The sequence below is a fragment of the Puntigrus tetrazona genome, unplaced genomic scaffold (genome assembly GCF_018831695.1).
Source record: "Puntigrus tetrazona isolate hp1 unplaced genomic scaffold, ASM1883169v1 S000000283, whole genome shotgun sequence".
NCBI lineage: Eukaryota > Metazoa > Chordata > Actinopteri > Cypriniformes > Cyprinidae > Puntigrus > Puntigrus tetrazona.
This window is the reverse complement of record NW_025047944.1, coordinates 27,501-50,000: the sequence shown is the minus strand read 5'-3', so window position 1 is coordinate 50,000 and position 22,500 is coordinate 27,501. Positions and strand designations below refer to the sequence as shown.

Genomic DNA, 22,500 nt, shown 5'->3' with positions numbered 1-22,500 from the left:
ATGTGTATATATATATATATATATATATATATATATATATATATATATATATATATATATATATATATATATGTGTGTATGTGTATATATATATATATATATATATATATATATATATATATATTAACTCTTTCAATGATTTTGATCCTTCTCTATTTCTATCTTTTGCTGTAATGTGTTGTAAGATATCAGTTTACAGAAATAACTGGCTTTTTTTTTTTGTTTTAAATGGTGGAAATACTACTATAATTTTGTCCACCATGTATATAAAAAACAATTATAACAAATTCTCAAAATATTTTAGCTAGTTAAATTACATGTATTTTTATACGATTTTTTATTAAATAAATAAATAAACAAAAGTATAGTTTTACCAAAACTAAAGTGTACCACATTTGGACACACACTTTCACACACTGTCATTGGAATTACGTAATACAGATGTCTAGACGTAAAATGTAATTTAAAAGATAAAGATGTAAAAATGTTGACGTACCTGGGCTGGTCAGCAGCAGCGTCCAGAGAGATTTTTCTTCCGCTTCAAAATGTACCCGAGGTGCTTGTGCCGCCTGAGGATTTCAGACAAACGGCGCAAATCAAAGTCAGTTTTCTTGATTTCAAACGGAAACCGTCGCGACGCGTCTCGAGTCCTCACCTGACTCGGTGTTAGGTGGTTCCCATAATGCACTGCGGCGCCGCCGTCCTCTCCGTACGCCACACGCAGCATGACCCGCGGCACAAAGTACGCCATGGGAAAGAGGTCCTGGTATATCCCGTAGTGTTCGGCGAGCCTCTGGATGTGGTACGGTCCGTTCGTCTGCTCCCACTGCGTCTTTACTCTGTCGAGGGGGATGCGGACTGGGAGCCAGGAAATAAGAAAACACCAACTTAAATTATTGATAGTGTGATGCTTCTGTAACACTAAGCCCACTAATGTATACATTTACTATTAAAGTGAATTATAGGACAATTTGCACTGTTACAGCATTTTAATTATGCATTTGTGATGTACTATTAAAATACACACTAGGATAGAGTTTATTTGTTTGTCCTGAATTCAAAAACAAAAAAAACCCAAAAAGAATTTGGTTGGAAAATGTGCTTAAAATATCAACAATGCAAAAACAGGCTCTTTGTTGTACATGTGCTTTTTCATTTACTTCTATGACATTAAATGCAACTTTGATGAGTCACTGCATTTACTGCATGATTATAACATCAGTCATAAACAGTCGTTGATTTTACATTTAGTCATTTAGCGGATGCTTTTATCTAAAGGGACTTAAGGAAGCGATCACCAAAAGAGCAGTGATATGCAAGTCAGCTTTTTTTAATCATATAATAATAAATCAAAAGAGAACAGAATAGGCAGAAAAAGAAATAGGGCAAGGAAGTGTTGGTGTTTTTTGCTTTTCTTAGTTGTATAATAAATAAAAAGAAAAACTACAGCTTACAAAAAGAAGATTTTATGTCAAGATTTCCACTAGACATTAATTAAAATAATAATAATAATAATAATAATAATAATAATAAATAAAAATAATAAAAAATAATAATAAAATAATAAAAAAAAAGATCACGATGGGAAGCACTTACACGTTCGTAGTCGATTCTCTCTTTCCAACTCTGGGTTCTTCTTGTTCTCCAGCACCACCTTCTTCCTTTCCTTCACCTGCGTCTTCCTGGAGGGACGCTGATACGGGAGGCCGATGTTGACCGGCTTGACAGCTGCCCACAAAAACAATCAACACTGTCTGAGCCACACTGATATTATAGATCATGTGAGCTACGAGACCGTTTTCACAGCTCCGGTCCATCAGTGATGACTTACCTTCTTTCTTCTCCTCCTCTCTGTATTTCCTATAGGTTTTCCACCAAACATCTTTCCGATCGGCCTCCTCTGCCGCTGTCACGTAGCGAGTATAACTGCGATATTTCTCCAGAGAGTCCAGTTGAGTGCAGTCGATGTCTTCATTAGGCATCGGACCCTGAGGAGGAGACCAGTAACCAAGAACAGCTGCAAAAGAGTCAGCAGAGGATTTATTATTAGTTTAACAACATCAATAATACTATAAACATTTTACAAAATGAATGTGATAATCATGCGTTTTTAAAACTCTGTTAATATTAAAAAAAAAAAAAAATATATATATATATATATATATATATATATATATATATAAAAATAATTGAAACTAAAACAATTATATATTATAAATATTTATCATTGCATTTTTATAAATATAATAAATGAATGAAATGAATAACAATGTTGCATTGATTTAACATAAAATCAACAAAAATAATTCAATTTTTAATAGCAGTAATATTAAACAATTACAATTAAATAATATCAATAATGTAGCAATATAAATTTAATAATATAATTATTATAACATATAATTATAAAACAACATTATAAAAATGTTGTAGCACAAATGTGTCGGTAATAATAATTGCTTTAAGAAAATACAAATAATAACAACAAACATAATACTGCTGTAATATGTATGCTCTAATAAATGCAATAACAATAAAAAAAATAATGAATTAATTAATATAATACTAAAACGGGAATAAATGCAATAAAAACAATAATAAAAAATGATAGGAACCTTTAACTGTTACTTAAAGCAAGCTGTGCTTCAGAAAGACGCGGAAAACATATAAAGGACAGAATGAAAATGCAGACTAATAAACAGATTATCTATTTACTGATTATAATGATTACAATAATTAGACAGATGAATGTAATAAGTACATGTAAAGGTCATCCAGACCAGAAGGCTCGCGCGCACAGCTCCATTGATTATTTAACCGAAAAAAACAGATAAACCGCGCATTCACACAAAAACCGTCCAGCACCGCTCACCGGTGGACCGGAGACCCCTCGCGTGACTCTTCAGCCCGGCGTCCACCGCCGTCCGCAGCAGAACACACGCCGCGCCGCGCAGCGCCATGATGAACCGCTCCGGAAACGGCGAGACGTCAACACGGGACACGTGACGCAACGTGCGTACTCGTCATCGCGTCTGTGCGTTCATGCGTAAGGAAGGCGACGAGATTCGCTGGGGAGAGACCCGCGGCGCGGACTCGGGATTATTTCACGTCTTTACGCGTCTGATGAGTGAATATTCCAGTGAGTATTAAGGAAATGAGTTAGTCGATCGGTAAATGTGCCGCTTTGGTTTTAAAAGCAGGTGTTGTTTAGTAGTGATGTAAGGTCAGGTGGATTTTGTTTATAATACTGTCTCGGTGTTTTCATCAATTGAATTCACCGAAGAATTACTAATGACTATAATTCATGAGTCTGATGTTTTTCTTCGGTTTATAGATTATACATCGTTACACTTTAACATAAATACTTCTATCTATCTATCTATCTATCTATCTATCTATCTATCTATCTATCTATCTATCTATCTGTCTGTTTTATAATACATTTATTAATATATCTATCTGTTTTATAATACATTTATTAATCAATCTATCTATCCATCCATCTGTTTTATAATATGTTTATTAATCTGTCTATACGTCTGTCTGTCTATCTATCTATCTGTTTTATATGTTTATCTATCTATCTATCTATCTATCTGTCTGTTTTATAATACATTTATTAATCTATATCTATCTATCTATTTATCTATCTATCTATCTATCTATCTATCTGTCTGTCTGTTTTATAATACATTTATTAATCTATATCTATCTATCTATCTATCTATCTATCTATCTATCTATCTATCTATCTATCTATCTATCTATCTCTGCATGTGTCTGTCTGTGACAACATGCCCCTGTGAAAGTTTAAGTTCTGCTGTCATTGACATTACTTTTTTTTTTTTTTTACATACTTTCAGGTGTCCAGATTTATGATGGACGATCATGTGCAGTGCACAATCTGCTTGGATCCGTTCAAATGCCCGGTGACAATCCCGTGCGGTCACACCTTCTGCAAGGCCTGCATCTCCAAATACTGGGACGGCAGGGACAAAGACTTCCACTGTCCGTTTTGTAAAAAAACCTTTGACACGAGGCCCGAGCTGAACCGCAACGTGTCTCTGTCCATGTTAACGGAGATCAGCAAGCACAGCCCGGTCAAGACAGGAGCCTGCGTCCACACGGAGCCGGAGCCGGAGCCCGAGCAGATCTGTGAGCGGCACCAGAAACCTCTGGTCATCTACTGCAGGAACGACAGCATGTGTGTTTGCTACGAGTGCTCTGTCAACGAGTGCAAGGGCCATGATAAAATGTTGGTGGTAGAAGAACGGAAGAACAGAGAGGTAATACCGCACAGTTTAAACAGCGTATCGTTGTTAATGGAATATGTATTTGCATTATAGCAATTAGAATTTGATGCAAAAATAAATGACTAGTAATTTACAGCATTGTAGATGTTTTCTTTCTTTCGTTTTCCAGTAAAACACATTGTGTGATATATGGTATATGTGTTTTTTTAATATAAAAATTGTATGCGCAGGCAGAATTGAAGAAAAAGGGTGCAAAGTTAAAAAACCACCAGGAAAGCACTGAGGGAAACCGCTTGGAGCTCATGGAGAACATGGAAAAAGCAAAGGCAAGACATCTTTTGTCGTTACCTTATTCATTAGGGACGCTTTACAGTGTGCTTCAGTTTGTTACGATACGTAAAATACATCAGTAAACATGAACTGGAGAAATGTTTTTATTGCCGTTATTTAATGTATTAGAATTTATTAATGTTAATTTTAACACATTATTTAAAATTAAATGTTGTATTTGTTATTATATTGATATTATTTAATGGACCTGACTTGAACGATACATATATAATACATATTACACATCATTTGTATTGGGATGTTTTTTAGAGAAAATACCCACACAAACTGAATCAAACATAAATACATCATCACACGGTCTTAAGCGACTTGTTTTTGGCCAGGCAGCGTATATTAGTGAATAGTATTGGTGAATAGGATTTATATTAGAAAGCATCACCGCTCACGGCATGTGCGTTGTTCTGTATCAGGTATCACTACAGCAGACGTCTCAGTGGGTGAACACCAAGTTCTCACAGCTCATAAAGGTACTGGCAGAGAAACAGGAAGTGACCGAGCTTTTTCTGGAGCAGCAGCAGGAAGTGACGCTGTCCCAGGCTGAGGAGAGGCTGGCTGTTCTGGAGGAGAGAGCAACACAGCTCGCTGCCCTTCAGGAGGAGATCAGCAGCCTGTGCTCGCTCCCTCCCTGCCAGCTCATCAAGGTCTCTTTTATTTTATTTATTTATTTTACTGTTTTATTTATAGTGTTTTTGTTTTATTTTGTATTACATTTAATTAAATGCTATTTATTACAAAAATATATATTTTATTCATTTTAAATAAATTATTTATATATTAATTAATCTTATTATATTGTTTTTTAATCTTTCTGTTGATATTGCTTGCATTGTTTTGGAGGGGAAAATATTATTTTTTATTGTCAGTATTTTTTTTTACAATAATATTAATTAATTTGCAGTCACAACGATGCAGATGCGAATGGGTGTAATGTTTGTGCTGATGCAGGACTCCAGGTTCATAGAGGTCCCACAGTTCGGTGACGTTCCCGTGGATGTGCATGTGAGCGTGCAGGAGAAGCTGACGCCCGTCACAGACGTCCTGTCCCGCGTGTCCAAGCTGGTGTGTGAGGATCTGGAGAGAGCCGTTCAGGTGTCCGCAGGACAGGATAAAGAGGGTGAGGAACGGCCACAGTGACAGTCTTCGTCAAACACGGCTGTCTGAAATCGGCAGTTTCAGTCGGACTAGCTGCTACTTTGTAATTCCCATGAGTCAGGGCCCAGGCATTTTGCTTATCAGTCAGTCGGTAAACAAAGATGTGTTTGCGGGGTGCTGAGCTGATACATAATCAATGTTTAAGGTAAAATCCAGTTTAATAAAAAATAGTGGTCCTATTAAGTCATTAATGTTGCAATGAAACTATAAATAAAGTTGATCTATTTTTGTCTAAAAATAATGTATTTTTCTGTTAATTTCTGACATCTGAATAAGCAATGATAAAATAATGTTCCTTATTGTGACGGACATTTTTAATAAAGATGTTTACATTTAAAATATCAGTTATTTACTTATCAATATTTACTTTATCTGAATCAAAATTAAAAATCAGTAGATTAAATGTATTTATATTTTATTTAACCGGTCATAATCATCGCAATGAAATGGTTTTAATAATACTTAATATTTCTGTTTTTCTCGTAGGCTCTCCTCAAGATAAAAGGCCAATTTTGGCCGTTGTTCCCAGTCCTGCAACACCGTCGTATCCAGCCGAGACAGAGGGACTGAACGCCTGTACGCTCCCATCATATCATCACATGATAGCACGCCTCTTTGTTATTCTCAGTCTCCGATATAATTGTTCTCTTTATCCAGACCGCTGCAACCTGACCTTCGACCCTCGCACAGCCAACGCTCACCTACGGCTCTCCCAGAGCAACAGGAGGGCGGAGCATCTGATCTCGGGGCCCCGCCCCGTGCCGGCCGACGAGTCCCGCTTCGACCACACCTGGCAGGTGCTGTGCTTCCAGAGCTTCACTCACGGCCAGCACTACTGGGAGCTGGAGGTGTCCAAACCGTGGGCCTACGTGGGCGTGACGTACCCCAACATCCCGCGCAAGGAGAAGGGCAAGCGCTGCATGGTGGGGATGAACGAGCTGTCCTGGAGCCTGCAGCTGGACGAGAGGCAGCTGAGCGCGTGGCACGCCGGCTGCAAGGAGTCCGTCGCCGCTCAGCTGCAGCCGAACGCTCAGCCGCTGCGCATCGGGATGCTGCTGGACTACGAGGCCGGGACGCTGACGTACTACGGCGAGGGACAGGTCCGGCTGCACGCTTTTCACTGCGCCTTCACGCAAGCGCTGCTCCCGGCCTGCTGGATCGGGAAGGGCGTCACCATCACGCTCTGTGAACCGCGAGCGTGAACGGGCTCCATCCTGGGAAACGGATGTGTCCCTTACCGCGGCTGAACCTGAGACGCGTGGCCTTCCTGACGAGCTCGGGATCCGGTCTGGGATGGCTCGGGTTGGTCTGTGGAGAATTGTGCGAGGGCCGAAATACACTTCACAGAAGCGCATGAATGCAGATGCTCATGTATGTGACCCTGGGCCACAAAACCTGTCAGTTTTGCGAAATGTGTATTTATGCGCCGTCTGAAGGCTGGATAATTAAGCTTTTCCGTTGGCGTACGGTTTGTTAGGACAGTATTGGGATGAAATACAACAAAAAAAAAAATAGGGTGCAAAAAAATATAAATGCTGACAAAATCGCCTTTAAAGTTGCCCAAATGAAGTTCTTAGCAATGCATATTACTAATCAAAAATTATGCTTTGATATATTTACGGTAGGAAACGTATGAGATATTACTTAATATCCTAATGATTTTACATATAAAATGTTAATTGATCACAAATATACCTGTGCTACTTAAGTCTGGTGCTCCAGGGTCACACATATATAATAATGTTTGAAAAAAAGAAGTCTCTTGCGATCAGTAATATGAAACGTTGTGACAATTTCTACTTAAACTTATTAATAAATATATTTCATATACTCTAGGGTGGCACTCCCGCAAACACGTTGAATATAATTTTCATGCATCAATTAGTGGAGTATTAAATCACTGGGATGCAGCTCGTGTTGGATGCAGGGTTGCCAGATCCACATTTTTGCATTGAATTGGCCTGATTTTAAACCGTTACGTTGATTTTCTCGCGAGGGTTAAAAGTTTGAAATATTACATAAATTACATTGTCATGTGCATTCTACCTATGATAAAAACCGTGGTAGATATTAAGTTTTGTGAAGGACGGTCACTGGCAGGAAGCATTGTAGCTGTGTTTCTAAACAATCTGCATAGCGGTGAATGTAAAATATGTATTTTAGGTATATGTATATTTGGGATGTGGTCATTGGGCAACTTAAACCTCCCTTAAACCCAACAACTCCCAATATATTCATATACATCTGCATATTAGAATGATTTCTGAAGGATCATGTGACTGAAGACTGGAGTAGTGATGCTGAAAATTCAGCTTTTATCACAAAAATAAATTTCATTACAAAACATTCCTATAGAAAACTTTTTTTGCAATAACATTAGTTTTTACTGCATTTTTTATCAAATAAATGCAGCCTTAGTCAGCCTAAGAGACTTCTTATTAATAATAATTACATATTAGAACATCTGCATTTGTGTACTTCATAAAAGTGTGTTTCCGGCCTAAATATTTGCTATTCTTGCTTGTGGCCAAATACTGGCTGGTTACATGAGCTTTTAAGACGTTGTGTGTCCAGGGCCAGCTGTGCACTTTGTTTTTATGTTGTGTTCGAGGGGTCAAAGTTATTTTTTTGCTGTATCCACTCCTGGTATGTGACTCCCATTTGCAGTTTTTAAATATTCAGAATCGGATCCGTTCGCCTGCCGTTTCGAAGAACAACCATGTATTTTGTGTTCATTTTCCATCTTGTTTTTTCCGTGCCGTAGGATCAATGTAACCGTGACTTGTATTTGTACGTATTTCTACTGTATCGGTTTTAGCAGTATTTCGATTATTTTTTACAGAGTTTACCTACATCGTGGATGAAATGTCCATCAAATGTATCTTTTAACACTTCAGATATTGACATCTGTGGATATGAGATTCGATTTCAACCTGGCTCTGTTCAGAATAGCATACTTGCACACTTTGCAGTAAGCACCTTAGGTTTCTTATTTAATTTTGCAAGTGCTAACCCTGCAAATGAATGCAGTTTTAGTTGAATTTGACCCAAAAAGATTTTATCGCTCCCAGTCCCAAGTGGAATATTGAGCATGTTGCATTGTGGGATGTAGTGTTTTATAGATAGTAAGTATGCTATTCTGAACATAGCCTTTCTATTAAGAGCCACTAAAAGTTGAACACTGTGTGCGTTATATCTGAACATGGGATCATGATTATATGAAATCCTTCCTTTTATAGCGTACTTGAGGTCTGAGCTCATTTCTTTGAGCCGACTTTATGCACTAACTAGTGAAAGGCAGAATTGTCCTTAATATTGGGAGACTGTTTGAATATATTTAATTTGCACAAGCCATCGAGGCTGGAAGGGTGAAGAGGAACCTGGAAAAGCACATCCTTTGGGAATATTGAAGTTATTTTGAATCTCCTGAGAGACTTTTTATCCGTGAATGTGAACGCATCTTGATATCTGTCTGCTTTCGAAGCCCTGGTCATCGTGTACGTGAATACTGAACACAAGACGTCCATAAACGAAATGCATTGTTCCACTTGTACAGGTTTACTTTAATAAAATACACTTTAAATAAGACAGTACAGTCAAGGTCATGCGGAACTGATTAAATGTATAATTAAATAAATAAGGGGGGGAGAAAAGAATTAACAAACTCTGTCAAGGAGACTGAAGGTGCATGTAGGGTTAAAGTGCAACTTTAGTCTAACTGCTGCATGCTACAGAGATGCCAAGACTAGTACACACTGCTGCAGAACACGTCTGAAACGAGCTTCATCAGATATACATCATGTGTAGTGTTTGCGAAGGTGATTTTAGACAGCGCTCGGTTGTTTTGATTACTTGGTTTTTGCTCCGGCATTGAAAACGATTGCAAAAGAAGCCAACGTGGAATCGAGCGCTGCTTGTGCAGAGCAATCAGCCCGTCCAATCAGATTCAAGGACCGGAACCGTTGTATAAAATGGACGTGTAGCGTGTAAGGAACAGTTGACCTAAAAATAAACAATGCTGGAAATATTCTCCGTCCAAGATGAAGATGAGTTTGGAGAAAAACGTAGCATTCCATCACTCGCTCACCGCAGTGAATGGGTGCCGTCAGCTGATAAAAACATCACAATAATCCACAGCACAGTCCATCGGTTAAAGTTTTAACAAATGCAATTTTGTTACTTACAGAAATACATACAGATCAAGCGCCGTTTACAAGCCGAAACAACTTCTTTTGTATTTTGATGTGAGAGACAATAGAGGAAAGTCTTCTTCACCGGAAAAGGCGTTATTATAAATTATGGATATGAGCCAGAAGCAATGGTACATTGTTTCTTACAAACACCGCTTTTTTCACTTCAAAAGACGTTAACTGATAGACTGGAGTGCTGTGGATTATTGTGATATTGTGTTTGGACCCATTCTGACGGCACCCATTCACTGCAGAGGAACCATTTGTTGCTGCAATGCTACATTTCTCCAAATCTGTCCTGATGGTCTTGGATGGCCCGAGGCATGGTACAGTTTCATTTTAAGGGATGTATTTGACGGAATGTGCGGTAAAGAGCGTTTGCATTGGATCTGCAGCAGCTAAGCTTCCGTAAGTCTTTTCTTTTCAAAGGCAGATTTAAGCGACTGCTTGAGTGTCGTGTAACGGGTGAGTTGCGGCAACCAGTGATCTTCCATCTAATAACGTTGGATGCAGCAGTCGAGATTAAAACGACGACCGGAAGCGCTCTTGACGTGAACGGCGCTCCGGTGTGTTTGGGCCTCAACTCTCGCGCGACTAGCGATGTGCTTCAAACCTCGTTCGATCGATCTATACAAAATCACTCATAAACATCTCTTAAATATACTAATCTTCAAATTTAGAAAAGCTCAATCATTTACTGTCGGTTAGAAAGCTAACAGTCGGTCCCTCTCATTCACCAGCTGTGAATTGATTAAAGTCGTTTTATTCACGCGTCTCTCTCGTCCCTCTATACAGACCAGGTCATGGTAATGCAGAGCCCTGCCGGAGCCCCCGGTCACTGCGAGCAGCCTCGCCGGCCGATTAACTGGAGATGGTGAGGGGAAGAGAGGATGAGATGAAGGGTATGGAGAGAGAGGAGAGGATGTGTGCTCGCTGCAGACACGTCTACTGGTTCTTCTTGTCTTCAGGTGGGGAGTAGGGTGGAGGCTTGTCCTTCAGAAGAAAAACGTTTTCTCAAATTATTACATAAATGGCGTTTTTTTGGTATTTGCTTTGATGCAGTTCAAGACTGGACTTGACTAAGAGGCTGGCCAGGTTATATATCGACTTTAACACATGGCTGGTTAACTGGTTGAACATGGTTATATAAAGACTTATAACACACATGGCTGACAAACTGAATTTGGTTGCAAATAGATGTTAACTGGATGTACTTGGACCTGGTTACTGGTTATGTGGACTTTAACAGATTTAACTTGGTTACATAGACATTGTTAACAGAACAGTGTGGTTAACAAGTTGGACCTAGCAATATAAACCTTTAACATGTTTAACTTGGTTATGCCATAGGAACTTATACTGTATTTGGAATTTGATACTAGATGAACTTAGACCTGGTAATATATAGACTTTTACACATTTCATTTCGCTACATATGAACTATTAAACTGGTTAACAGGTTGGAATGGGTTATGGACTTGGTTAACAGGATATACGTGGTTAACAAGTCGAACTTGGTTGTAAATGGACTTTGATAACAGGAAAGACCTAGTTAACAAGTTGAATCTGGTTATATATAGACTTTTACAGTATATTGATTTTGTTAACATAATACAGTATACTTGGTTAACAGTTTGGATATAATAGACTAGTTTAACTGGGCTTTGTCAACAGGTTGAAACTGCGTAAATATAAAGTTTGTTAATGGGACTTGAACTTTAAAGATTGAACTTTCTTACACAAGAACTGCTTAACAAGTTGGACCTGGTTGTATATGGTGCTTAACAAGTTTAACTTGGTTACATATAGACATTGTTAGCAGGATATACTTGGCCTTTAACACATTTAACATAGGAATTCTGCTATACATCTATTTGGTTAACAGGTTGGGCCTGGTTACGTATAAACTTTGTTAATTAAGTTGAACGTGGTTAACAGGTTGGTTAACTCACCTCGGGCATGTAGACCCGTGTCGTAGCAAACGTAGACGCGCTTGAACTGGCTGCAGCTTCAGCTGCCTTTGCTTCGGCTAGAATACACGAATACAATCAGTTATATGAACGGTCTGTCGGAGATAACCAGTAAAACAGCTATAAAGGTTTATACCTGCGGGTGTTCTGGGCAGGTCCGGGTCCGGAGGAGCGTGGTTCATCGGAGCTGTGTACGGAGGAGGAGGCATGTAGGCTGCTGGTCCGTCAAAGCCAGAAGGGTTGGGGTAAAATCCACCTACAGGACACAAATAACCGCAGCGTTTGAATACCGGGTTAGGGAGAGGGTTAGCTCAGCACTGTCTAGCAGTGAGCCTGACCTGGAGGAGGAGGTCCGGGGTAGGCGTATCCAGGAGGAGGAGGTGCGGCCGAATACATGCCGTTAGCAGGAGGAGGAGGAGGGTAAGCATACGCCCCGTTCGCCATGTAAGGACAGCCGTAATTAACAGTCACCGGTTGCCCTCTGGATGCTGAAAGGCATGGGAATGGAATTTACATAAATATATTTTTAAAAAATGAGATTTTTAAAACTGATTGAGCACAAACGTACCCTGTGCTGCCACCTGTAGCATGTACTGTCCAAACTCAATCGCTCCTCCGGCGAGAAAAATCAACTTGAAGGTTGCAGATCCTTCCCAGCCACCTGAGGCAGCGATGAAAACATGCTTTAGATCCACAAGCACCTTGATTCTTCATTTACTTTCTTTCAAGGACTAGAGTATTCAGATGAAAACTTGCAATGCAAAAATGAATACTGTTAATATTGCTGGTTTTTAACATGAATGTATATGTGACTTAAATTAACGTGGGTGTACTTGCAGCAATAGCCAAAATTACATTGATAATAGGACTTTGGCTAATGGCTTAATGTATGATTATCAATTTTTAGCTTTAGTATGTTAAGTAAAGATCCGTTTAAGACATTTTGTAAATCTATCAAAAACTTAATATGCATCGCTAAGAACTTCATTTAAACAACTTTAAAGGCGATATTCTCAATATTTTGATGTTTTTACAGCCTCAGATTTTCAAATAGCTGTTACAAATATAGTTTTGTCCTAACAAACAATGAAAAGCTTATTTGTTCAGCTTCCATGTGATGTATACATCTCAATTGAAAGAAATTGACCCTTACGACCGGTTTTGTTGTTCAAGGTCAAATATTATATATAGCATGCATTATTATATTAAAGGCCTGCAAATTGTTTCGAATTAATAACATGATATAAAAACTAATTTATTGTTACAATTATTTGAATAATTTTGTGAAAAAGTTCCAAAATAAACAATTCAAAGATACGAATTCATCGAACAATAGACGTCACAAAAAATGTTTTTATACGTCAATATGCAATATTTTTGCACGTTTATACAATTTTACTAAAAAGCGAGCAGACACAACAATAATTTGAGATATTTTGACTGTTTCATGTGGTTCACGGCCTGTGTTATTTTAGCATTATTTGTAGCCTACTAATTAATACATTTAGAAAAGCACTTACACGTTTCTATTTTTTCGAATCATTTAATTTTTATATTTTATTTCGCAACGAACAACATGGGTTAGGGCGGTGGTTTTGGCCCGTGATCTGGTTTATTCCCTCATTGCTCTTTCTCTCGTCACAGCTGCAGTATTAAATTTAGGCTCTGTGTTTTACCTCCAGGCTCGGCGCTGATCGTGCCCTTGATGTAGTTGGCACCAAGAACCGGCTGCTTGACCTCACAGCCCTTCATGAGATAAAACGGCATCATGAACGACTGCAGGGGGTCCTTCGCTTTAGTCAAGAAGATCACCTATAGATCAAACCACACAAGCAGCAAACGATGAACATATTTATTGACCAATCAGGAATCGGACAAGGTCTTAGAAATATCAAGCCCTACATTTATTGCGTAATTGCTACCTTGCTCTGTCCTTATCATCATTAAAAAGAAGTTGACGATACAACTCCTCCTCCAGTATTACGTACCCTGTAAGGTGTCAGGTAGATGCTTCCCTTCTTGCTTTTTCTAAAGGCTTCTGGCAAGCGCTCTGCGTCACTGAACACCAGCTCCACATTCTCATATGACATCAAGACACTGTAGGAAAACAGATTTGGTTTATTACAGTCAGCACATTCTGTGCCAACACATAATGAACAAAGCTAGCTTTGCCACCGCTGACAAGAAACAAAGACTGTTGTTTATAGTTGTAAAGAATACCAGCGTCAAAGAAAGCTGTAGTTTTAAGAGCATATAATAATATATTAGAACCCAGCCCCTAACTCTAACAACGATAAAATATTCATATTTGAATTATTAACCATTATTTATAATAATATAAAAATGTAAGAGCTAGAATGTATTATTTTATAATTTATTTGTAATTTATTATGATTGTTTTTATTAGCATAATATAAATTACAGTACTTTTTATGATATAAAAATATATTAAACAATTATTATTTTTGTAATTATAAAATGTAAGTTACAACTAAGAGTAACAAAATACATAAAAATATTAATGACTGTAAATTAAGTCATTAAGAATAAGAATAAAAACACAAGAAATAATAATAAACATTGTTGAGGATTTATTATTGTGTGAATAATATAGCCTATAAATGTACTAGATAATGCAATGTAGAAATAAAAAGAATCTAATAATAAAAAGACAGTATCAGATGGTATCAAATCTATTTGGGTACTTGTATAATTATTGGTCATTGTTGTTAATGGTTTGTTGATATGTTAAGAGATATGATGTCATTGCTGGAGTCATCACTTTCAGTCTTTATCAGTTGTGTAATGAGATCATCTATTGTGAAACTTTAAGAGCATTCTTCTTAAGAGCACGTCGATTCTTTTAGCAGAAGCGTAAGAAGATTATTGCTGACCTACTGCGACCAACGCAGCCTTTCACGGCACAAACGCGAATCCTACTACGGCCACGGCACGGCTCATTAATATTAACGACGTAACGTCCAACGGCTCTAGCTGATTGGCTGACAGGCGAATTAGCGTCACGAATATTAATAAGGCTACGTGACCGAGCGCTGCAGGAAGGTTTCCAAGCAACTTGAGCATGACTGAATTATTATTCATAGCGCACGCTTCGCCATAGTAGGATCCTGAAAGCTGCGCAAGATCCACGTTTTTAAAAGATAATAAGTTACGTGACTGAATATGGGCTGCGTTTACAGCGTGTAAACATAACGTCGCTTCAAACAAACGCATAAAAGGCAGACGGTCTGAATACATACACATGAATAAAATGGGTGTGATCTAACGGTTCGCGCGATGTTATTCAACACATGACACTGTAGACTGTACTATTCTTATCATGTCAATAGAAAAACGCACATAGAATAACACAAAAAATGAATTACATAATATGGGCGATTTGAACAAACCCGTTAAGTCAGAAATAGGACAGTACTGGCTTTATATAATAACAATAAAAATATATATATTAATCAAAGAGTCTGATTTTGCGATATTACCTTTCGCTGTTGTTGATGATAACACCTCCAGATTCGGAATGATTGTTGTTGAGGGCCATGGTTGATATCTGTCTGTTATTGTGTGAAATTAACGCTCAACATGCTACGAGCGCAACTCTAAAAGATCCACCTGCACTTCCGACATAAGCCACGCCCCGGTGACGTCAACGAGCGATATTTCCCGAACCTTCTCAAATAACAAATAAATACCTATTTAATCAAAGGAGAGTCATCTTAATCTAACAGTGTTTTATTTTTACAAGACAGATAGATATATTCTTTAAAATTTTCTAATTGATCAAATTATTCTAAATTATATAAATGACCAAAAAAGGCCAAAAAAGGAAGGGAAGGCTACACAATAAAATAAATAATATATATATATATATATATATATATATATATATATATATATATATATATATATATATATATATATATATATATACTATTTCTATTTTGTATAGAAATTGTATTTAAAATCAAAGTAATAAAAATAAGAATAATCACTTAAATCTTTAAGATAAAGTTATTTTAAAAAATTACAAATAAAATAAAAATGTTTAATATATATATATATATATATATATATATATATATATATATATATATATATATATATATATATATTATTATTATTATTATTATTATTATTATTTATTTTATTGTGTAGCCTTCCCTTCCTTTTTTGGCCTTTTTTGGCCATTTCAAGAATAATTTGAGCAATTAGAAAATTTTAAAGAATATATCTATCTGTCTTGTAAAAATAAAACACTGTTAGATTAAGTATTACGGGTAATGCATTACATCCAACGCAATGTGCAACCAAGAGCCAGCAACGACTTTTATTTTGTAACATGACATAATGCTTAAGTAACCTTTAAAACCACGTTAAATAATATTTCTATTTTCATGTAGGGCAGAACATGGTTGTTTGGAACTTGAATCCGTTGCACCGCTAAATAATAAATATTTTTTTAAGCAGCACCCCTGTGAAAAATATGGTATCTGCTGTTTCCCAAAGATAGTCATCTGAAAAGGACGCCATTTTGGATCTTGTGCCAGGAGCTATTGTGCGTATACCTCTACGTCCGACTGTGAGCCGACATGGCCGATAAGACTCCTCAGTTTCCTACCATGTGGATAACGCAGAACGTCGCTCTGCGTGAACTCTTTTTCTGTTTCCTGCGTGCTGTAGTGGAGCGGCATGGCTTCGTCTGCGAAGAGGCGAGCTATTGAAACGGGACAAAACCCTCAAGACAGCGATGAAAGCTCGGACGAGGGCCTGGAGGACTCTGGCGACGAGGACAGTGAAAATTCAGAAGAAGAAATGAACGAGGTAGGTTGCGATTTCAACTGTTATTGCAGCCAATACTGTCGTGATGTGCAGGCCGTGCTGGCTCTGCGTTGAAACACGTCGTTTTGTTACTACACACGTGTTTTGATTTGCGTTTAGGAGGTTATCGTGGACTTTGAAGCACACACGATATCTGACAACGACTTTCATGGCATTAAAACCCTTCTGCAACAGGTACAGAGGCATTCACGTTTGCATCGCGCTGAACTTACAGATATAACGTAAACTGCCTGTTTTGCACGTCAACAGAGATATAAAAGCGCCAATAATATTTTTAAATTATATTTTCACTCCTATGTTTTTGTATTTCCAGCTGTTCCTGAAGTCTCATGTAAACACATCAGATCTGACTGACATTATCATCCAGCAGAATCACATTGGCAGTGTCATCAGGGTGAGGAATAGTATATTTAGTTTGATACTTTAAAAAAAGGTTTATTAATTTTTTTATAGTATTGTTTTAATGTTAGTGTATCTGCATTGTACATTAACTTATACGGATAGCCATCATAATAATAGCTAATTATTAATAGTAATGGACATAAGTATGAAAAGTGGCTAGATTGTGTAAATAAGTTAAGTTAGTGGTCAAATATCAGACCACTTTAAAGCTTAGGAGAAAAGCAAAAACCTTGAGAGACTTAAATAATAGTTTTATTTTTTATATATACAAAAAAAAAACCTTTCATTTTGTGACTTGTATGTTTCAGTATATTATTAGATGTAAGCACACCTTTAAAAAAAAAAAAGTATTTTTTCTTTAAAACAGGAGTCACAAGGAGTGCTAAACAGAAATGTATAAAATAATGTTTAAATAATTAACAAAATTAACATAATAAATTAATGAATAAAATGCAATTAATAGAAATAACAAAAAAATGTAAACAAACAAAATAAATCCCAAACATTACATTGCAGCAATGGTTAGGAAAAAATCTAATATGCTAAATATATTCTCACGTTTATAATATGCAGTAAGTGCATATTGCAAATTGCATATTTTTGTACTCGAAAATAAATAAATATATTTAAAAATATATCACAAGGGTTCTCTGTATAAGGTTAATATATTTAGGGTTTATTGTATTAAAAAAAAAATTAACTCCTGTCCTAAAGTATAATAATAATCACCATATAGTAATATATTAAACATAATGGGCATATGGATTATGGTGTATGTCCTTAATTACAATATTTTAATTTAATGTTTTTGAGTATTTATTTTTTTTTTTTACTCCAGCAAGCGGAGGTACCAGAGGACAGTGATGACGAGGGCGACCCGGACGAGGTGTTTGGACTCATCAGCATGGTGAACCTCACCGAGAGACAGGTTTCTGAAGCACACGATCAACACCGATGAGTAGTTTGTTTGCGTCTCTGGACGGTGTCTCATCGCCGCCGCCGTCTGTGTCTGTGTGTGTGTGTGTGTGTCGATCAGGGTGTGGAGTGTCTGGAGAAGCTGAAGGACATGATCCTAGAGCAGTGTGCTAAGAGCAGCTCCCCGGATGTTCAGGAGCGGCTCGAGCAGCTGCTGCTGGGTAACGGACACTCTGTCGGCCTGCTGCTGAGCGAGAGATTCGTCAACGTCCCGCCACAGATCGCCCTGCCCATGCACAAACAACTTCAGTGAGTGTTCAGCGTTCCTTACCAGCAGAGGGAGTCAGAGAGCGGGAGGCAGACTTACAGAATTGGCTTTAACTTATTATTTTCCTAATTATTCAACAGCCCTGAGTCAATGATTCTGATTATACTACGGTGGCCACACCTCAACATCGATCAGATATATTTCAAGGTTATGTGTGTGTGATAATTATCTTAAGGGCTGCTGTGGACAGTTGACTTCTGGGTAGGGTTACACCAACCATTCATAAGTTTTTCCTTAAATTAGAAAGTCCACATTAAAGGCTTAGTAAATACTAGCTGGTAACTTAACTTGTACTAAACTACTTGTTCGTAAAGCCCGAAGCAGCTAGCAGTTCGTAAGGTCTCCATAAAGTAAAGAGTAGTCGCTCAGGTTTATCCTAAACTCTACACCAACAGAACTTATTTAAATGCTACGAATTTTACTTTATCTTTTATTCTAACTTCTTTTGCCTCACGGTAAATACGAGCGTCCATTAAAAACTACATTAATAACATTAGTGTATATATGTATGCGCTGCTTTGAATTACGTTTTCTGTGCGGTTCCCTGAAAATAATTGCATAATTTTCGTCAGCCAATCAGATTCGAGCATTCAACGGTCACATGGTAAAAATTACATAAGGCAAGGCACTACATGCAAAAAAAAAAAAAAATTTTTTTAATGTTCTGATCAGTTTTGGCTTATTTGGATTTTTTTTTTTGGCAGGGTTATTATAGCTCACAAAAACATTTGTTACTTAAACCTGAACTGACATAAAAAAAACTTATCTTTATTAAAAACGAATTAGGAAAGATTTATCGTTGATTTAATTTACTTTGATATTCAAATTTTTATTACAGCGTTAAAATTACATGAATATAAATTAAAAATATATATTTTGAATATTAGTTTTAATATTTTATTTATATATATATATATATATATATACATTTATATATTTATATTTTTTTAATTTGTGCATATGTTATTTTAGTCTTAAAAAGGGTCACTGATAAGGATTTTAAGAAGTAGTTTTAAAAAAATAACGAGTGCATGATCAGTTGAAGAAATCAAAACATTAAGCAGCAGACGTCACACTTTCTTAAAGTTTGTTCACTGTGACTGATTGAAGAGAATTACTGTCCTCCTGCTGGAAGACGCAGGAAAAGAAAGTCTGTCAGCGTTACTCACCGGCGAGCGCTAAATCCATCTCCTGGGTTTAGAAGGATCTTATATAACAGTGTCTCTAATGTGGGTCAGTGCACACAACACCACACAGAGATGAGCCACTTCACATCCCACAATCCCTGAAAACACTGAATAAAGTGTCGCAGCAATCAAACAGTCATTTCCCAAAACACTCCGAGCCGGTTGGAGATGGATCTGAGTTTGAGAAGCGTGGTGGCGCAGGTATTGATGGTGTTCATGCTTTCTGGTGTCACAGGAAGGAAATGGCCGAGGCACAAAGGACCAATAAACCCAGCGGTAAATGCCAGTTCTGCCTGATGATCAGTAAAACCTGCAAACCAGCCAAGAAGAGCATATCTGGCCCAGCTCAACCCAAAGAAGAGCTGCTGTTTGTGAACGACGAGGAGGAGTTCTTCTATGAGGTCAGCTCAACTTCACCACTTTTACTGAAGTGTCCACAAAACTGACATTTTACCATTTTTTTAACACAAAAGTTAATTGTGAATGCAGTGATTTTTTTATAAAAATATGTATTTTTTCCATATATGAAATGCAGAATTAAGTATTATTAATGTATACTTAAACATTTATTTTAAAGTTTGTCTTTTATTTTGTCTACATAGGTTTTAATTATTTCAATTGCATTTGGCAGCTAACTGAAGTATAAATGTAACAATATTTTTAATTGCTTTTGAAATTCTGTACATTTTTGTTATAAATTAAAAATTGCATAATGTTTTTGTAATTTTATAATTTTTTTAAACTAGCAAAATTTCTTATTTTTGATTTAAAAAAAAAAAAAAAAATAATTTTTAAGTCTAATAACCCCACTTTAAATTTGTTACTTTTAGTTGTTCACTTTATAAAAAAACAAACAAACCAATTTATAGAGATTTTCTAATCTTTGTTATTAGTTGTCACGGTCCATATGAAACCTAAGTGTAACTGCAGAAAAATAATAGTAGTGTTTTGGCTCGACCTTAAACACCTTTTCTTGTTTGACAGCAAGCCACGCTGAAGTTCAGCTACTGCGTTCAGGACGAGGCCGATTCGTGTGCGACGGGAAAGTGGTCTTACGACGACGTACCCATGAGACCGTTCCGTACGGTGATGGTGATCCCGATGGACAAGATGGGAGCCATCATGGATAAAATGACTGAATATCTCACCGTCTGACTCTGAACTCTTCTTGTTCTAGAAAAGAGACGTTTAAGGCACCATGTATAAAAACAGTCCGACACCAAATCGCCCCAAACCAGTGAAATCATTTATTTCTGTACATAATCCATTGAAATTACCCACAAAATAAACAACCCAAACGGGACTCGAGCGTCTGTTGAAGCGTAACAATACAAAAACACTATTTACACGGGTCTGACTTCATGAGGTCACTGTAAGACGCATCGCTCGTGTGATTCGGCTTCGGCCGTGTCCGTCTTTGTTTCTGGCGCGGTCGGTAGAGGTTTGGTTCTTGTGTTCCCCGTCCTGTCGCTGTCCAGGATGTGCTGCAGGATCTCTTTACTTTCACTAGGTGGCAGATTACAGAAGAAATACTGCGGAGCCAGCTGAAGAAAGCTGAAACGAGAGGAAAGGATGAACTAAATTGATCAGAAATGACATTTATGATGTTAAGTATAGTTCTTTTGAACTTTAGTCGCGGAAATGTCAAACCCTGACTAAAAACATGAAGCAGCACAATGTTTTTTTTGCATTAATTATAATCCTTGAGGAGCAAATCAATTGTGAACGATCACGTGACACTGAAGAAAGGGGTATCGAGGTTGAAAATACAGCTTTCACATGAATATATGCAATTTTACACTATATTCAGATACAAAACGGTTCTTAAATGGCAATATAAAATAAATGCAGTCCTTGCAAGCATAAGAGATGTTTCATTTAACTCGGATGATTAAATGGAAAATATTTAATTTTTTTTTCAAACATTTGAAAAATGCTAAAATAAAAACTAAGTTATATATATATATATTATAATGTATACATATGCGTATGTACGTGTGTGTATATATATATATATACACACACACATACATATATACATATACATGCATATAGACATACATATTTTCTAAATGTATATTAGAAAATATACTTTGTGTATTGTGTATATTTATGCATATATAAATACACGCCTATATAGGATCAATGGTTAATTGTAAGGCTTGTATTCTATTCTGGATCTGATAGATTCCTCATAATGTTAATAATGGTAGTGTTTGTATCTGCTAAGTGAATGAATGTAATGATAGTGAATGTGAGCAGCAGCTGATCTGCTGTAATCCTGTGGATCTGAAAAGCTCTGTATTGTGAGAGCAGGACACACACACACACTTACGCCTGCGGGGAGATGTGTGTGACGGTGCGGATGCAGTTGTTGTCGGAGAGGTTGTACTCGTGGAACAGAACCCACTCCGGCAGACCCAGCTTATGAGCTTTCGCTCCGTAACCCGACAGACGGTGGACCTGAGCCACGTGCTTGTTCAGCAGCATGAAGTAATTCCCGAACCGTCCACGTCTCTGGCGATCTGAGACACATGACAGCTTCACTAAACACTTTCAAACCGACTGAACTGAATTAAAAGTTTCTTCTCAGTTATTGTGTAATGTACTTGTGTTGTGTATAGTCAGCTGTTTACGGTATACGCATTATAAATTATTTCAGTATCTGTATAAACATTTTTAAATTATACAAAATGAAACTTTTGCTAACATAAACGGACCGTCACAGTCCTCAATGATTGAATAAATTAATTTCTCTGAGGTCCACTAATAACGATTATATGTAGACCTCAGAGAAAAGAATGAATGAATAAAAATAAATGAATACAGCTCAAAAAGGTAAAATAAAAAAATTATTTATAAATGAAACTAACTAACATACACACACATATATAC

The 22,500-nt window shown here is 37.0% G+C and overlaps 4 protein-coding genes and 1 pseudogene across 4 annotated transcripts in view; 2 read left to right on the top strand and 3 right to left on the bottom strand.

Annotated features, from left to right (window-relative positions):
- mrpl38 (mitochondrial ribosomal protein L38) overlaps positions 1-3,001 on the bottom strand; it is a 5,172-nt gene extending 2,171 nt beyond the window's left edge. Inside the window, exons 1-5 of the mRNA XM_043231163.1 lie at positions 2,873-3,001; positions 1,832-2,017; positions 1,597-1,728; positions 656-858; positions 497-569 (exon numbers count right to left, since the gene is read on the bottom strand). Coding sequence (XP_043087098.1) covers positions 497-569; positions 656-858; positions 1,597-1,728; positions 1,832-2,017; positions 2,873-2,960 — 682 coding nt within the window. The 5' untranslated portion in view covers positions 2,961-3,001. The remainder of the gene's footprint in view (positions 1-496; positions 570-655; positions 859-1,596; positions 1,729-1,831; positions 2,018-2,872) is intronic.
- Positions 3,002-3,012: 11 nt separating this feature from the next.
- Positions 3,013-7,371, top strand: trim65 (tripartite motif containing 65). The gene is made up of 7 exons (XM_043231162.1): positions 3,013-3,139; positions 3,864-4,286; positions 4,484-4,579; positions 5,015-5,245; positions 5,550-5,718; positions 6,243-6,332; positions 6,414-7,371. The coding sequence occupies exons 2-7, from the start codon at positions 3,876-3,878 to the stop codon at positions 6,956-6,958; spliced, it is 1,542 nt and encodes a 513-aa protein (XP_043087097.1). The 5' UTR covers positions 3,013-3,139; positions 3,864-3,875; the 3' UTR covers positions 6,959-7,371.
- Positions 7,372-9,293: 1,922 nt separating this feature from the next.
- wbp2 (WW domain binding protein 2) lies at positions 9,294-15,567 on the bottom strand. The gene is made up of 8 exons (XM_043231161.1): positions 15,417-15,567; positions 13,905-14,013; positions 13,593-13,728; positions 12,485-12,577; positions 12,255-12,404; positions 12,053-12,172; positions 11,899-11,975; positions 9,294-10,939 (listed from the first exon to the last, which is right to left on the bottom strand). Exons 1-8 carry the CDS (start codon positions 15,473-15,475, stop codon positions 10,892-10,894), a joined length of 792 nt encoding a protein of 263 aa, XP_043087096.1. The 5' UTR covers positions 15,476-15,567; the 3' UTR covers positions 9,294-10,891.
- A 985-nt stretch (positions 15,568-16,552) lies between these two features.
- LOC122333552 (BRCA2 and CDKN1A interacting protein) lies at positions 16,553-20,908 on the top strand. Its single transcript, XM_043231235.1, has 7 exons — positions 16,553-16,755; positions 16,873-16,947; positions 17,087-17,167; positions 18,014-18,103; positions 18,212-18,399; positions 19,841-20,006; positions 20,590-20,908. The coding sequence occupies exons 1-7, from the start codon at positions 16,624-16,626 to the stop codon at positions 20,758-20,760; spliced, it is 903 nt and encodes a 300-aa protein (XP_043087170.1). The 5' UTR covers positions 16,553-16,623; the 3' UTR covers positions 20,761-20,908.
- Positions 20,909-20,964: 56 nt separating this feature from the next.
- The window catches only part of LOC122333553, an 11,318-nt pseudogene continuing 9,782 nt past the window's right edge, over positions 20,965-22,500 (bottom strand).